General features: G+C 33.8%; 1 protein-coding gene across 4 annotated transcripts in view; it reads right to left on the bottom strand.

Moving 5' to 3' along the window:
• Positions 1-4,323: 4,323 nt before the first annotated feature.
• Positions 4,324-17,889, bottom strand: part of LOC111504358 (arrestin domain-containing protein 3) — a 45,590-nt gene continuing 32,024 nt past the window's right edge. For 2 of the 4 annotated variants that reach the window (XM_074172671.1, XM_023158899.2), the window contains 3 exons: positions 12,791-12,920; positions 9,998-10,180; positions 4,324-4,657 (listed from right to left, as the gene is read on the bottom strand). In XM_074172671.1, coding sequence (XP_074028772.1) covers positions 4,590-4,657; positions 9,998-10,180; positions 12,791-12,920 — 381 coding nt within the window. In that variant the 3' untranslated portion in view covers positions 4,324-4,589. The remainder of the gene's footprint in view (positions 4,658-9,997; positions 10,181-12,790; positions 12,921-17,889) is intronic. The other 2 variants (XM_023158901.2, XM_023158902.2) reach the window with 2 other exon arrangements.

Genomic DNA, 17,889 nt, shown 5'->3' with positions numbered 1-17,889 from the left:
GATTACCAGATCTTACTATTTTGGACTATTTTCTATGGGGGACATTGAAAAATAGGATTTACGCTGGCAGAGAGATAGAAAATGTGGAAGACTCGAGATTGAGGATTTTGAATGATTTCGCAACAATCCAGCAAATAAGTGTATTAAGGGCAATAAATAATATGGAAAACCGAGTTTGAAAATGTCTCGAAATGGAAGGACTCCAATTCGAAAATTTATTGCGCCAATAATTTTTTTGGGTACCTATATAAATTACTTCATTTCAATTTTCATTACAATTATTGTGTTCTATTCGAATGTTATTATTGCTATAATTTTTTTTTCTGCTTATTAAAACACATATAACACATTTTTGATGTAGATATGTTTCAAATAATCATAAAAGTTTTTCTTATTCGAAGTTCATTGTATAAAACGCTCAGAGCAATGGAAAAAATATGAATAGGCACCTAAAAATGAAAAAAAAAACTCTCAAAAAACTCTACGATACATAGGGAGACGCAAAAGTGGCTATAATGTTTTTATTCAACTCAGTCAACCAATTTTCAGGGCCGTAATTTAAAAGGGAATAATTGACACAATTATAATCGAATATTACCGAAACATCACAAAATATAAAATTTAATTCAATTTCTCAGTATGAAGAACGTCTACGATCCAAAAACTACAACAAAAAATACAGGTCCGTATTAAAAAATTCAAAGATGGGGGTGGTCCATCTTTGACACCCTGTATAAAAGATTCATGGATATATTCTGAGAGCCTACATCAAGTGTCAATAGCAAAATGTGGACAGATTTCCAATATGTCTGCGAATAAAGAAGATATAGGCAAAACATAATCTGGGATTTTTTGGTTTTTCCTATATATCTCCAGAACCAAAATAGCTATATTCAGTTTCTTTACATCATTGAATATGTCTCTAAAACACACAACTTTGCCACAATTTAACCGATACTCTATCTCTTATCGTTTACGAGATCCCCATCTACAGAAACGAATTTGAATAGTCCTGTATATAGCAATAAACTCTTTCCAGAACGTCTTACTCTTCATATCCATTATAATGATATGAAATATATAAAACCCTTTTCCCTAAATGATTTGCTTTAAACGACATAAAATCGTAACTGCCACAGCAATAAACTCCACACGTTCCAACTTGTCTGCAACCCCCACCCCAGACATTACCGTTGATACGATACTGCGAACGATTCGACGACTGCATACTGCAAAACACCCAATTTACCTACACATGTTATGATTTATCGGTACTGCAGCAGTACCGATGCATATCGTACTGCAAGCAGCACGAAAAATCGTAACGTGTATAGGTCGTTTAATTCACGGGAGGCAGCGGAGTACCTTATACACAGTGATGGTTTAAAGTAACCGGCCCCGGTCTCAATTGAGAAAGAGTTGAATGCAAGAAATAAAAAATATCAAAATGGAAGCAGAATCTTAGTGAACAAAAGCAAATGATTCCGATGGTAGTCCAACTCTGGAAAATCATATATAAATTTCCTCTGTGTTGACTTTCTCCCCTCACTTTAAAAATAGTTCATTCACATATTTTTAAACAGAATAGGTACTTCATGTATACAACATCGTGGATATCTTGAATAAATACAAAATAGCGATAAATGAACACTTTTTTCGCACGTACCATTTCTACCCAAATGTTTCTCGTTAAAAATGCCAGCAGTGACTCTTGCACTATTTAAGTCGACACATTAATGTATGAACCATTTTTCATCAAAGTAAAGATATTGAAAGAAATGATAACTCAAGTTCAAACAGTCAAAATTAAAAACTCTAGTAATGAAACTAAGCTAACGGTGACTATTTCAGAATAATGTCGACATAAAAATAAAAAACCTCCGCAGTAACTTGATTAAATTTGGGATAGTAAGATTGCGTTCAGATTGACTTTTAGTTTGGAATTGAATTATAAAATAAATTAATATTTGATTTTTTCTGACATTATCTACTGTATTATGCCCTTGTAGACATCCATCTTCGATACGGATTATTAGTATAGGGTGGTGCCCTAAAAACTCATTTATATCCTATAGAGTCCTCCAAAGACGGTTTATAAAATTGATTTAAAAATAAACCACTTTTTCATCTGTCTTTAGGCAGAATATCAAGTATTTGACGTCTACCAACTCTTTGTCCTGAAAATAAATATGTATTACCACCAAAAACAAAAATTTGAATTACCCACACATGAATATGATACATATCAACGAAATCAACATATCACACCACAAATGCAAAAACTAATATCTCAACGTTCATATAAGTACTTTGCTCCAAAATTATACAACACTTCCACATGAAATCAAATTGATTAAGAACCCACATCGCTTCAAAAAAGTACTGAAATCTCTCATATATAAAGAACCCCGGAAAAAATTTCGTGAAATCATTGTTGGTCGACTCGAATGATGAATACTTTTTATACTCTATCATCTGTCCTCTCATTCATATATATATATATATATATATATATATATATATATATATATATATATATATATATATATATATATATATATATATATATATATATATATATATATATATATATATATATATATATATATATATGGGTAGTCTTGACTGACTAGTTAAGGAGAAATACGGAATAATGTTGGGGATGCAGTCAAAATTGCTGGCTGTTTTATATGGTCAACCATATAACAAAGAGTATTCTTTAAACAACAGCCCAGCAATTTTTACTGCATCCCCAACATTATTCCGTATTTCTCTCTCTCTCTATATATATATATATATATATATATATATATATATATATATATATATATATATATATATATATATATATATATATATATATACAAATAGCGATTTTATCGAGTGTGCATGATATAAATCAAAAATTAAACAATTTGTGGACACAACACTCAAAAAAGGGGGGCAAACCGCGGACACGTGTTTCTGGCTATTGGCCTCATCAGCACGATGCAGCCAAGTGTAAAGATGGGAAACACTTGTTTGCCGAAATGTTTGTGTTGTTTCCTGATTTCGGCAAACCATAGACACGTGTTTCGGGCTTTTGGCCCATCATCAGTATGGTGCAGCCAAGTGTTTATTATTATTATATATCAAATATCCTACAGGATTGGATATAGAATGGATCTTTAGTTACCTACACTGATGACGGGATAACCACATTGGTGAAAACTATATGTATAGTACCTTCGTTTTACATTGTTTATAATTTTTTGTCAGTAGTATTCTCAAAATCGAGTAACAACAATGTGATATGAACTTGGCAAAACCGTAAAATTAATTTATATTGCATTATGTATTTTTTTTCCTTCGTGTAATCTTGTTGTTCTGACTGTACGTACGACATTGCCAATTTGGTTTTGAGATCGATTTGATGGTTAGTACCGAAATTAAGAAACATTTCATATCACGATATTTGATTGAGTAGTACTAATTGAATAGTTATGTCGTATATTTATTCATGTACCCTTTTTGCTTTACAAAAATCATAAATCATGAAGGTACATTTTGGAACGTGGTTTGAGAGGGCGATAAGTTACAATGGTAGTGGCATCAGTCATTTTTGAAACTTCGATTTTTTTTTTTTTCGAAATGGAAAAATTTGAGTGAATGAACCATTTTTTTATGGAAGTAACAAATGATACTGATTTTTTTTATTTTTTTTTCGCAGAGTGAAGAGTCTTTCAATATACCTTCACATCTCCACTATTATTTCCTTTTAAAATTTTGGAAATTAGGGTAGGTAATTGAAGATAGAGGATGGCTGACAAGGAGTTGATTTCTTTGTAAAAATGTCTCCGCCGGCAAACCAAAATTAACGTGTTTCGCAGTTTTTCTTTAGTTTCATTCTCAAATGACTTATTCACCGTGGCTCGTTTTAACTTGAATGCACTGTACAATTCAAAGTCAAGGTTACTCTTATTTGCATTATTTCCAAATCTGAATTGAAAATCTGGGATTGAAGAAGTCAGATGAAAATACTTGTTATGAAAATTGGTTGGTCCATTTGGACAAGATGAAAATTCCTTTCAATGAAGAAAACCAAATGTTGTTCTTATTTGGTTTTTTAACTGCTATATAGAATAATGAATTCAATAATGTATGAACTTTATTTTGATGATATAATTAACTGACCTCCCAGTCGTTAAATCATTAACGTAATGTCATTAAGATATGGTAAAAGTTAATCCACCTTAAATATGGTTGTAAGAGATATGTTCTACGTCAAAGATTTCATTCATATGTCAGTTAACCAGTTGTTTGATGGAGAATGAAAATAAAATATTTAATTCAATATTTTAATAATGGAAATATTTAATCTTTTTGAAAAATAATTGTTCACCTACACGTATATCTTTCAGTTTATTCCATTATTCCAAATATTTAAAGATATTTCTATCAGTAGAGATAAATTATTAAGTACAAATCCACATTTTCTTCTCCGAAAATCCAAAAAACATGACAACTTTCTGGAAGACTTGATGCGAAACATAAATAAAACGTTATATCTTTCGCATTAGATATATGCTTTCCGAAGTGTGTACTGGGCTTTAGTTGAAAGTTACCCATTCAGACCTAGACGCAGAAGACGGAGTTTGGACAACATCACTTGAAGGACCTGAAAAATTACAGAACTCATATTATTCTCCTGAGAATCGACTATATATATATATATATATATATATATATATATATATATATATATATATATATATATATATATATATATATATATACAAAAAGGATTTGAAGCTTTATATCTTCTATTAATTATCTGCGAGCGCTTTCGACAGTTGGTAGTACTGTCATCATCTGGCACTCCTCAAACTGAAGGACCAGTTTGAGGAGTGCCAGATGATGACAGTACTACCAACTGTCGAAAGCGCTCGCAGATAATTAAAAAAAAATATAAAGCTTCAAATCCTTTTTGTAGAATTTATTATTGAAATTCTCAAAATAAAGGAAAATTTGTTGCATCAATCAAATTCCATGTTATTCAAATCAAATTTATTCCATGTTAATATACAATTTGTTGTATGACATACATAATTAATAAATTTCAATTATCTTGAATGAGTAACTTTCACCTAGACATTGAAATGCCTGTATTGTGATCTGTTACTCACCAAGATAAGAGCTCAGTAAGTACATTTTATAAAATAATAAAAAAATATGATAATATTATAATAATTCATGGTAATACGATTAGTGAGAAAGAGAAAAAAAATAAAATAAACATTTTTTTTTCAAACTCTGAGGAAACAAAAACAAAAAAAAAATACAATATACAAATACAATATACAACAATATACAAATATATAAATAAATCAATATATATATATATATATATATATATATATATATATATATATATATATATATATATACAGGGTGTCCCTGGACTTCCTCTTTTCCTCTCGGAAATGTATAGATGGGGTCAAAATATCACCAGTACTTCATATAACTTTTTCTCCTAAAAGTCTTCGTAACCAAGTTACGGGCCCTCGAAGTTACAAAATAAAAAATGTTTTTCTTTGATAACTTTTCAAGTGAATATTCAAAATCATCCAAATTTTGGTAATTGACTAAACAAATGAATTCCGTTGATGAGCTTTCATGCAGGAGTCAGTTGTTTTGCTACAAAGTCAGGAACGGACTACCCCCGATGGTCCACACCCCAAAACTTTTAAATGACAGATATTTTTCACTATTTTTCAACAAAATAAGGTTACTTGGACAATTTTATGAATAAAAGTACTCGTGTGGAAAGTCGATCGGAGCAACGAGTCTTGATAAAAATGTAGTTCTACTCGACGACATCAAACCCGCTCGTCCACCATTATTTGAAATGAATAATTATCAAAGCAGAAATAATAATGATAACGTTAATTCAACAACATTTATAACAGGAATAATACAAAGTATGCTAAAATGAAGTCGTAAACAAAAAGTACAGTACCTTTATGGAAGTTTAAGTCACAATTGTGATAGCAGATATTTTTTCAAAAGTTCTGTAGATTCGTGGTGTTTTTAAACTAACAAGCTACTCTACTATGAAATATCGAATTCATTCCATATTTTGTATGTACATAATACGTGTGGAATAATCACGTTTCGTGTTGATCAGTTATCTGAATCTCATGAAACATTCGAATGTTTCAAATTCTTCTTCACAGCTAAACTGTTGAGGAGTTTCACTGATAATTATAATTTTATGGGAGAAATTCTTTAACACGAATCTAAATTTAACTGAAAAAACGCACATCGGAAAAAATATTTACTATACTAATAAAAAGCAAACGAATGAACTACAAAAACGGCTGCACATGATCAGGTGAAAAATATCCAGGGAATAATTATGTTCCATTTCTTTCACAGATGTTGACAAAAAAACCTATTGGAAAGTTTTGATAAAAAATGAGAAACTGGAATGCGATTTTGTTTTGTTGAGTGGTGCGTTGTCATATGACTATCATTGTATTGTCAATATTCTATAGGATATTTTGAATTTTTTTGATATGGCCGAACAGTTTAGATTCAATGAATATGCAAATATGCATGTATTTTATGGACGAGCATTTTGTAATGCTGCAGAAGCTCGTCGTCTGTATTCCGAGCATTTTCCCAATCGAACGGTACCGTCAAGAGAAATATTCGAGCGTGTCGATCGCAGCTTGAGGGAGACAGGTATGTAATAATTGATAATTAATTTGAGCACATTATTTTATTTCGATATTATTGTAGGTACAGTTTTGCCAAAACGAGGTGGTGAGGGCGCTCCTAGGACTGTACGTACCGTTGTATTGGAGGAAAATATTTTGGAAGCCGTCGCTGATGATCCTTCAATGAGCATCAGAAATCTATCAGAACAGTTCCATACATCCAAGTCCACTATTCATAGAATAATTAGGGAACAACTGCTCCACCCATTTCACATCCAGAAGGTACATGCCATGACACCTCAAGATTTTCCAGCACGACTGGAATATGCCAATTGATTCATGGATAGGCAAAGAGAGGATATGACTTTTATTAATCGAGTTCTATTCACTGATGAAGCAGGTTTCAGTAGAGATGGAGTTATCAACTCTCATAATCTCCATATATGGGCCGAAGAAAATCCCCATGGGATATTGCAAACCAAACACCAACGGAAATTCAACGTGAATGTTTGGGCTGGTATCATAGGAAACCATCTTATAGGACCATTCGTTCTACAGGACCGATTGAATGGAGAACGTTATTTGGAGTTCATTCAGAACGATTTGAATGGACTTTTGGAACATGTTCCATTGCAAACCCGAAGAGATATGTGGTTTATGTATGATGGCGCTCCTCCTCATTTTAGTTTGATTGTGCGTGACCATCTGAACCATATTTTCCACAATAGATGGATTGGTAGAGGTGGGCCATATTCATGGCCATCGCGGTCTCCGGATTTAAATCCATTGGATTTCTTTCTGTGGGGGCATCTAAAAAGCCTTGTTTACGCTACACCTATTCACACAAGAGATGCATTGTTGAATAGAATAACATTACATTGTGAAGCCATACGAAACGACCCTGGAATGCTATTTCAAGTACAGAGAGGGTGTCTTCGCAGACTAAGAAAATGTATAGAGAGAGAAGGTGGTCATATCGTGCAGTTTCTGTAGCGGATTTTTCATTTCTGTTTGCTCTTGAGGCTCTTGAGTTTCGTTAGTTAAACGTGTTTGCATTATAAAAATTCGTTATGAACATTTTACCTATCATTTCCATTTTCCTTAAAAACTAATATTTTCGAATAATGGTAGACATCTCAGGATAAATGTTGTTGAATTAACGTTATCATTATTATTTCTGCTTTGATAATTATTCATTTCAAATAATGGTGGACGAGCGGGTTTGATGTCGTCGAGTGAAACTACATTTTTATCAAGACTCGTTGCTCCGATCGACTTTCCACACGAGTACTTTTATTCATAAAATTGTCCAAGTAACCTTAATTTATTGAAAAATATTGAAAAATATCTGTCATTTCAAAGTTTTGGGGTGTGGACCATCGGAGGTAGTCCGTTCCTGACTTTGTAGCAAAACAACTGACTCCAGCATGAAAGCTCATCGAAGGAATTCATTTGTTTAGTCAATTACCAAAATTTGGATGATTTTGAATATTCACTTGAAAAGTTATCAAAGAAAAACATTTTTCATTTTGTAACTTCGAGGGCCCGTTACTTGGTAACGAAGGATTTTAGGAAAAAAAGTTATATGAAGTACTGGTGATATTTTGACCCCATCTATACATTCCCGAGAGGAAAAGAGGAAGTCCAGGGACACCCTGTATATATATATATATATATATATATATATATATATATATATATATATATATATATATATATATATATATATATGTTTATATATATATATATATATATATATATATATATATATATATATATATATATATATATATATATATATATATGTAACAATTTTCCCCGACTACATTTCTTGAATTACTGAACCTTTGAATTATTCAATTCGTATTTGATGAGACATTTGTGATACATACAAAAAGTAAATCTTGATTATTTGAATGAGAACACTGTCTAACTCTAACTTTATTTATTTATCGCTCACTGAGTTCACTTTTCCTTTCGATTTCAGTCATGTGCTCATGCCACACTTCGCTATCTCCAGAATGTTTGAAGAATTCACTAGCCTATAATTCAATTGAAGAAAATCCCTTCAATAAATTACCGAGGAAGTCTTTGTCTAAGATAATTTCAGATGTAAAAAACTTACTCAGAAAGTGACAAAACAGGAGCCTACATGTTCCTAACCATGCAGTACCAAAAATATACGGTCTATCAAAAATTCACAAGCCTCGCCTGTCGATGCGACCAAATGCCTCTCTGTGCCTCAGATTTCCGTATTTATAAAATTTCCGAATGACTAACCTGATACTTTGAAACTTTCTCTATCTCACATTCAAGTTTGAGAGATTTTAATTCGCAAGAATTCATAGAGAAAGTTAGAGACAGAGTTGCAAATTGAAGAGATTTTAGTATCATTTGATGTATCCTCGTTGTTTCAGAGTGTATCTTCTCCAAAAGCTACTGAATATTTGAAGGATCTTCTGAGGGTCAATAGTCTAAATGGCGTCGTAGTCGAAAGATATATAACTGTTTTTACACAAGGACGGCAATGGGAAACCCACTCTCCCCTCATAACTATTTCTTCCATTAGCAAATTTGAACTGACAAAGAAACTCAGGAAAGAGGACCAGGTTTCAATTATTATTAAAGAATCGCAGAATATTGAGTTGACATATGATATCGAAATCTACGAGGAGCTACCTTTCTTAGATTCGAGAAAAACAGTTTCTAGAATTTGATGTCTATGGAAGGAAGACCAATACTTTTACATTATTTTCTGATAGCAATGTCCATTCTTCAGAGCTAGTAGATAAGTTAATTATGGAACGCAAACTTGGGGATCACCTATGAAACTAACTTATACTGTATATCTTCAAGTTTCTGTATTGATAAAGCAAAGGAAAAGCGAGAGAAAGTTTTTTCGAACGTAGTTATAGAAATCCGTGGATTACATGATACACGTAAAAAACTTCAATAATCTTTTCATGTTTATCATATTCAAGAAACACTTTATTGTGAGATTTTCACTGAACAGTTTTGTATATTCTTTTTCCGTTCACATTTACAGAAGATTTACATAGTATTTGATGAATTTATCGGTTGCCATTTATTTGAACTCACCAAGATTTCTCATATTTCATTTATCAGTTTGTGGAAGATTAGATATCCAGGAAAAATGCGAGTATATTGATAATTGAAAATAGGATCATTTGATTTGATACCATTCATAACTATTTCCAGGTGTGATTGTAAAGTGTTGATCCCACTCCCAATATTCAAACACTGACAACAAACAGTTCATGGTAATTGAACCTAACCTTCACTTCCTACGAAAATAAAACCATCTCCTGATGAACTTTGTCCTGGAAATGCCGTTGAACCAGAACCTGATGGCCCTTGTCCAGCAGTTGGAGGGGCTATGGTGGAATGGGGCGATGTCTGGTCTGAAAGGAGACACGAGGGTCCAAAATTGTTAGATAAGTATATTTGTGGTGATGAAACTGAAAATTAACAATAGAAGTGATTTGATCCCCTAAGTAATTTTTTAGCACATATATCTAATATTTACATTGAAAACGAATTTCATTTTGAAGAAAAAAAAACAACGAAAAGTTTTTCAACTGATGAAACTATTGAAAAAATAAGGTGAATTGTCATTCTCCTCAAAAATATTCATTTATACATCATTTTCTATTTTATTCCAGCGTTTTTTTTGTTATGAGCTCTCTCAGCGATTCGATTTTTATCTCCTCAATCGTCTCAAAACGCCGTTCTTTCATAGCAGTCGCAGGGGATCAAATCTGGTGAATACGGTGCTGAGGCATGATTACATTTTTTGGGCTTGACCAAAAAATTACGAACAAGCAGTGATGAGTGGGCAGGTGCCTTATCGTGATGCAAATACCGTGCATTATTTTTCACTACGCCACGGTAAGCGAAAAAAATAGTGCGCAGGACCTTGACATTTTAAGAAAATCTCAAACGCCGTTGACGTCATTCAACAATTTCTGAGCAATACTCATGCGACGGTTTTTTTCATCAAAATTCAGTAATTTTGGAACGAACTTCGCTACTACACGCTCCATGTCCAAAATTTACGAAAAAATTGCATGGCATGAACCAACCGATATGCCGACATCTTTAGCAAATTCTCTAATTGTGATTAGACGATTATCCATAACAATTTTCTTCACTTTCTCAACATTTTCATAGGTTGATGATGCGCTGAGTCGTCCAGGACGAGCGTCGTCATTCACATCTTCTCGACCTTCTGTGAAAAGCGTGTTCCACTTGTAAACAATTTTCTGACTCAGAAGAATTTTCTGAATCATAGAATGCCACTATCAACATTTCAAGTGTTTTTGAGCACTTAATTCCATTTTTTACACTGAATTTCATGCAAATTCTTCATTAAATTTTTTTCGATAGCACAAAATTGATAGCAGAGAATTGCCGAATATGCAAATCACTTCCTAACTTTTATACCTCTCACCAATAAACTAAACATGCTAAACAGCTGAAAGTGTGAACATATATTCAAAACGAGTGCACCAACAAAAAAAATTTAAAAAGTCGCCAATCGAATATACTGTAACGAATCTGAAGCCGCCCCTGACCGATATACCAGCCGACTCAGCGAACAAACACATGACATCACCGCGAAAGAATGCAGTTGGGAATCGCCAGTAAAACTCTAGAACCGAACCGATTACAGATTTCTAGAAAAGACCGTTACTGATATAAGCCCGGCTTCCCGACCCAAGAGGGCAGTTCAGAAAGTGAATCGAGCGGATAAACAAGAAATTCAAATAGTGGAAATAAATTAAGCGTTAGTTACTAACTGTTGTAATAAATAAATTAGTTTGTGATTAGTGAAAATTGTTGGAAATGAATTTGTTTAAGACAGTTAATTTTTTAATTCGTGGACAATCATTGTATTGCGGTGAAATTGACTATAAGAAAGCTCTCCATGAAGCCACCCCAGTTCGAAGGAAAAACTCCTTGAGCAAATTACCATCGACAATTCAAAGTTGCGGTCAGAGCGAATGGATGGAATACAAGAGAAAAGGCGGTAGCATCAACACTGGCGTTGCGTGGAGAAGCAACAAATATTTTGCAAACTCTGACGGCCCAAGAACAGGAAGACTATGAACAACATAAAGCATATGGAGCTACGGTATGGGCAGGCCCACCTAGAGCACGTTTACCATTCGCAGCTAAAGAACCGCTACCAGAAATCAGGAAAATCTCTACAGGAATTTGAAGCCGACATTGCTCGATTGGTTCGTCTGGCATATCCTGCTACACCGGAAAATGTAATGGAGCGGTTAGCAGTTTAGGCATTCTTGGACGGACTTCGCGACCAAGAAACGAGACAGGCATTGACAATAGTTCGTCCCAAACATCTCGTAGATGCACTGGCTGTAAAACAAGAGCCAGAGCAAAGTTCAAACTATCGAGGAAGATGATCAGGCTTGCCTGCTGATATTGTGGTCACCATTAGAAATGTCATAAAAAAGAAAACAAATAAGACGCTGGAACTGTGAGAAAATTGGGCATATGCGTAGCAAATGTCGAAAAATTCAAAGAACCAAACCCCAAATCAGGAAAACTAGAGAGGGTCGATGAGAATGGGCAATCGTCACCCTGAATCACACAAGCCCCCATAAAAAACGCAGATGCCCTGTCACGGAAACCATGCCCCGATGACTGCTCACATTGCCGACGAGCAGAAGAAGCTATTCATAGAACTACAGCTGTAGACGACAACTGGGAGGACAATAAGATCAAGGAAGACCAAGAGAAAGTCCCAGATCTTAGTTTAGTCATCGGATGGAGGAAAATTAATCAAAAACCAACATGGCAGGAGGTAGCAAGTTATTCGCCAGCGGTTAAGTTGTATATTAATATGTATACAGGTCGATATTTTTTCAAAGTTCCGTAAAATCGTTACAACATACGGGATTCCGAATATAATCTGCTGTAATGCAGTTACTGTAAAAAAAAGTTCACTTTGTATTCTTTTGGACAGATATTAAGTTAACTAACTAACCAGAGTACCCTTCCATTTTCAAAAAAATTGAATATAACTGAATTATTTCGATACTCACCAGTTGATATTTGAGAGTAGTAGGTTTCGTGCATCAATTGACTCTGGATGTCATTCACTGGTATATGTCCTAATACCACGTTGGTTTTGACATTCATGTTCGTGTGGCAACCTCCTATGCAAGCCTCGACCTAAGTCAAATAAATATGAATTTCACTAGTTCGGACTTCCATTGTCTACTGAATAAAATGATTTGAAATCCCTGAAACAACTAAAAAAAGAAGAATTAAAAATGAATAGCTGAAAATAACAAACCGCACAGAAAATCATATATTGGTGAAACTAAGAGGCCGTTGAATGTTCGCATTGCCGAGCACAAAAAACACACACAGCGAGGGGTAACCAGCAAATCAGTAATAGCAGACCATGTTTGGACCCATCAACACAACATCGAGTGGTCCCAAGCTGAGATCTTGCACAGAGAGGAACATTGGTTTAGGAGAAAATTCAAGGAAGCCGCTTACATGTTGTCCAACAACGTATTCAGCCAAGCCAGCGTAGAAATACGCTCTATTTCACTTGTGTTTTATTTTACTATTATTTCATTTCAGGTTTATTTTGCTTAATATAATTGTTATTTTCAGCTATTCATTTTTAATTCTTCTTTTTTTAGTTGTTTCAGGGATTTCAAATCATTTTATATAGTAGACAATGGAAGTCCGAACTAGTAAAATTCATCATGAAACATTGTCAATCACCTTCAATCAAATAAATAATTTGAAAAAGTCTCAATTCAAAGAAAGTCAGCAATAATGTTGACATTTATTCACACTGTTCATACTGTAGGAAATTATACACTCCTTCACTTTTATTCAATATCAAATAACTGCAAATCTAGATGCTCTCCAAAACATGCTCAACAACGCCACTACAAAGCATGCAGAACAACGCCACTACAAAACATGCAGTAATAAATGATACACCTAGAAGAACTCTCCAAAATTACAGAGGTGGCAAAATGTTTGCCAGAGTCATACTGACAAATTTGCATTGGCGGAACATATACTCAGAAAAGGCACCTACGTTATAGCGTTTGAAGAGGCCTGTTGCTCCATAAAAAACTAAGAACTACTAACTAAGACTACACAGAAGCGATAAAAATTCAGAAACTCAGAAATAATTCTAACCGACAAAATAGGAAATTAATAATAATTCATTCAATTACTAGTCAGCCCATTGAAAACGTTTGGTCATATCCCTGATGATGAACGGATTTCAGTGTTTTGCGTTTTCCAAACAAACTAAGAGTTAGCTCAATCATTTGCTGAAGAAAACATTACAGAAGTAGGTTTCTCATTGGTGCCCAATCCTAATTTCGACTTTATTCCTTCGCCAAAGATCGAATTCACACAAAAAATTGCCATTACTCGTAAACTGAACAGTTTTTGAAGAAACCTGTTCATACAAAATTAACGCAGACAAAATTTTCCACAAGATGTATATATCGTTTTGAATTCGGATAATGTTTGACAGAATATGTTAACCATTATTTCTATTGTTGTTTCCAGAGTTTTGTCCGTTTTAATGTCATGTTTTTTCGAAGTTCCATATCTCAATAAATATTTATTTTACTGTATCGCGTTGTATACTTATCGATGGAGGAGTTTGTACTATATGGGGTAAAACTGGGATAGATACCCACTTTTTGAAATAACCACCTTATTTGAAAAATAATAATTTTATTCGAATAATTTCAATGATGCAGGTAGCTGAATCCTTTATGTTGAATCATTATTATTATTTTTCAACCTATCAAATACAGATTTTGCAAAAATTAGCTTTTCGCGGAACATTTTTTCGAGGATAGATGCCTTCCTGAATGGAAAGTTGTCTCACCATGAAAATAGTGAAAAGGATAGATGCCCGCAGTGCAGGATAAATGCCATTCATACCGTGTAGGTGAACAAAAACCCAAACCAAATGTTAGGTAGTTTCACTCCTGAAACAGTAATTGCCTCCAAAAACATGAGTCATAATTATAAAAAACATTCTGTATTTTTTTAAATCTTTCAATTGTTATCATTGGAAAATAATTCTAATATCACAATAATGATCACATTCAAATTTTTTAAGTATTTGTTCAACTAAAATATAAATTCTCCAGTTTCAATATGCATATGTAATCATAGTTTTTTAAATTAAATTTTACAAGCATTTATTCAACAAAAATATAAATTCTTAATTGTTGTTATGGAACATTCACATTAAGTTTCAACATGGCTCTAGCCACGGATAAACGTTCAGCTTGTCTGATAGACAGCTCCGGATTTCGTTCAACAAAACTTCTGAACCATGCACCTTCAGCCATTTCGTTTTCGTGGTCGAAATTATGTTTTAGCTCTAGCTTTTCAGCAAATCGATAAGCTAACATGCGTATGGCTTGTCTATTTGGGGAAAATCCTGCATCGCCAACCTTAAGAATGTGTGCTTTACTAGCCTTTTCTCTTTTCTCGTTGTCAAAATACAAAATAGGATATTTTCCTAAAAAATGCTTACGTTAATAGATGTATTGGAAATAAGAGACAAAAATTAGTTACTTGTGAGACACTGTTTGGAAACTTTGATGTAGTAATGAATATTACTGGAGTTTTATACCAATACCAAATCGTTATTGTTAACACCTCGACACATATTTTGATCACCAAGTGATCATCTTTAAGAGAAAGACTAAATTGTAGTTTAGTCTTCCTCTTGAGGATGATCACTTGGTGATCGTAACACGAGTCGAGGTGTTAAAAATAACGGTTTGGTGTTGGGAAAAAATTCCAGTAATATTCAACAATTAGTTAATTGAAAGTTTGTAATGTCCTGCAGTACATCATATTTGATACATACCCAAGGTCAACTTTGTTGTATCGTTTTCGCAATGTCCTCGATATCCCAAATTGTCGGGATATTTCGTTTATTCCCATGATTTTCTTGTCCATTTCATCGAAAGCGGACTGTGGAAGGTTTTCCGTGGTCCACGAACATACTCGAGCTCGCACTCCTTCCTTTCTTTTATAATTTCGTGGCGTAGTTCTGCTGTGATCATAAATGACAGTGTATGGAGGGATAGATGCCCCTAAGGGCATCTATACCTCAAAAAACTAGGGCAACTATCGTTTGTGATAGGGATAGATTCCCAAGTATTTTTTTCAAATAAATTATAAAAAAGGAGTCTCTCTGCACCAAGATGCAAACTCAATGAACCAGTATATTGACGTAATAAAAAATATAAAGGAATTTATTATACAACGCAAAATACTAACCTTTGTATCTTTGACATGTTTCTAAATGTCGTCGCGGAGATAAATACACGCACGAACCAAACGCTTCCACATCACACAACTGTCCTTGGGTAACTGAGGTACGGGGTGACTCCGGATCCTACTTATAGAAGTAATTCTTAGTCGCGAGTTCGGGAAGTTACCTTTTTAGGATATGAGGCATATATCCCGCTGGGACATCTATCCCGGTTTCACCCTACATTGATGCTGTTCATTTTTTTCTAAATTAATTTTTTTCCTCTTTTCAGCTTATTACTACATGATGTCTTTTAGCAATTTTCAACCAAAACGCTGCTGAAACAGCCCACTATAACATTCTGCAAAGGAGCCAAGCTATCACAAAAGAGTCCTATTGTGAGAAAATCGACGAAATGTACCAAAAATCAAGTCAGCAGCTGCCTGGTCAACAGAGGAGGTCCGATCCTGCTCGACGACAACGCCCGTCCGGGCGTCGAAGTTCTGCCTCACCCTCCATACTCCCCAGACCTCTCGCCAACCAATGACCCTCTTTTCACAAACAATTCAATTTGTATTGTTGACTTTTTTGTAAAAAATTTGTTATTATTATCATGAATAGTGTCATTAATTTTCATCAAGTAACGGGTCAGCCCGTTCATACACCAGTAGAACCTTCGCCAATCAGGACCAAGCAAAAATGTCCTCTGTTGACTTCATCGAATCCCAAGCACCCAATTTTAATGCTGACTGAATTATTCAACTTTTTATACAATGGCAAAAGTACACTGATTCAAATGGCACTTATTTCGATTGAATAAAATTAATATATACTGAGATATTACAGTTTAAAGTAAGTAGACTCATAACAACGAAAACTTTTAAAACAGACTCATGAAGACTACCTCCTCAGAAGCAGCAAAATTACACAACTTCAATTTTATTCAATATACAATAACTCAAAACCTGAGATGTTTTCCAAAACACCACTGTAAAAACACGGCAGTAAGAAGGAAAACGCTCTAGAAGCCAACAGAGTCACAAAGGGAATCAACTTCCATTTGGAACGCCATGCATATGATACTAAGCTTTGGCAACATGGCATGTCGTGAATAGTCGTGTGTTTGATTGCTCCTACAATATCATCACAAATTGTGTGTAAATTAGGATAAAAAAATCTGGAAAGTTGTGTACTTGTAGAAAGGAAGTAGTATGAAAAGTGCAATCTAAGAAAATGGTTCTAACGCGAGATCTTGTTGATGAAATAAAATCAGTAGTAAATAATGCCATGTCGAAGTTCCTGAGAGACCAGACATTTATAAAAACAATTACTGATAGTGTAGCCGAGGTGGTCACGTTATCCATCGATAAAAAACTCTCAATGTTAGAAGAAAAAGCCAACGAACTAAAAACGGAAATGAAAGAGGTAAAACAACAATATGAAAACCGAATAAACAATCTCGAGGGTACTACAAGAAAAATAATTAATTAAAATTCTGTGATACACAAAAAATTTGACAATATTGAACAAAGCATGAAGAAAAACAACCTACGAATCTTCAATTACAAGGAAACTGATGGAGAAAATTTGAGAGAAGTCATAATCAAACTTTTCAATACGAAAATGGCAATTAAGATAAGTAGTGCGGATATAGAATTATGCTATAGAGAGAGGAGTTTTTATTAGACTTGGAACCCATGGGATGAAGCAAATGATTTATGAGAAGAAAAAGTTTTTGAAAGGAACCGGATTCGTTGTAAGGGAAGATTTAACAAATATTAGGTTGAATATTTTTTATAAAGCTATTGAAAAAACGTCATTGCAAAACGTGTGGACCTACGAAGGACAAATTTTTGTCAATTATAATAATAAAAT

Source organism: Leptinotarsa decemlineata, unplaced genomic scaffold, assembly GCF_025532065.1.
Source record: "Leptinotarsa decemlineata unplaced genomic scaffold, Ldec_3_MD MMD2_tig00000133_RagTag_RagTag, whole genome shotgun sequence".
Taxonomy (NCBI): Eukaryota; Metazoa; Arthropoda; class Insecta; order Coleoptera; family Chrysomelidae; genus Leptinotarsa; species Leptinotarsa decemlineata.
This window is presented reverse-complemented; position numbering and strand designations above follow the sequence as displayed.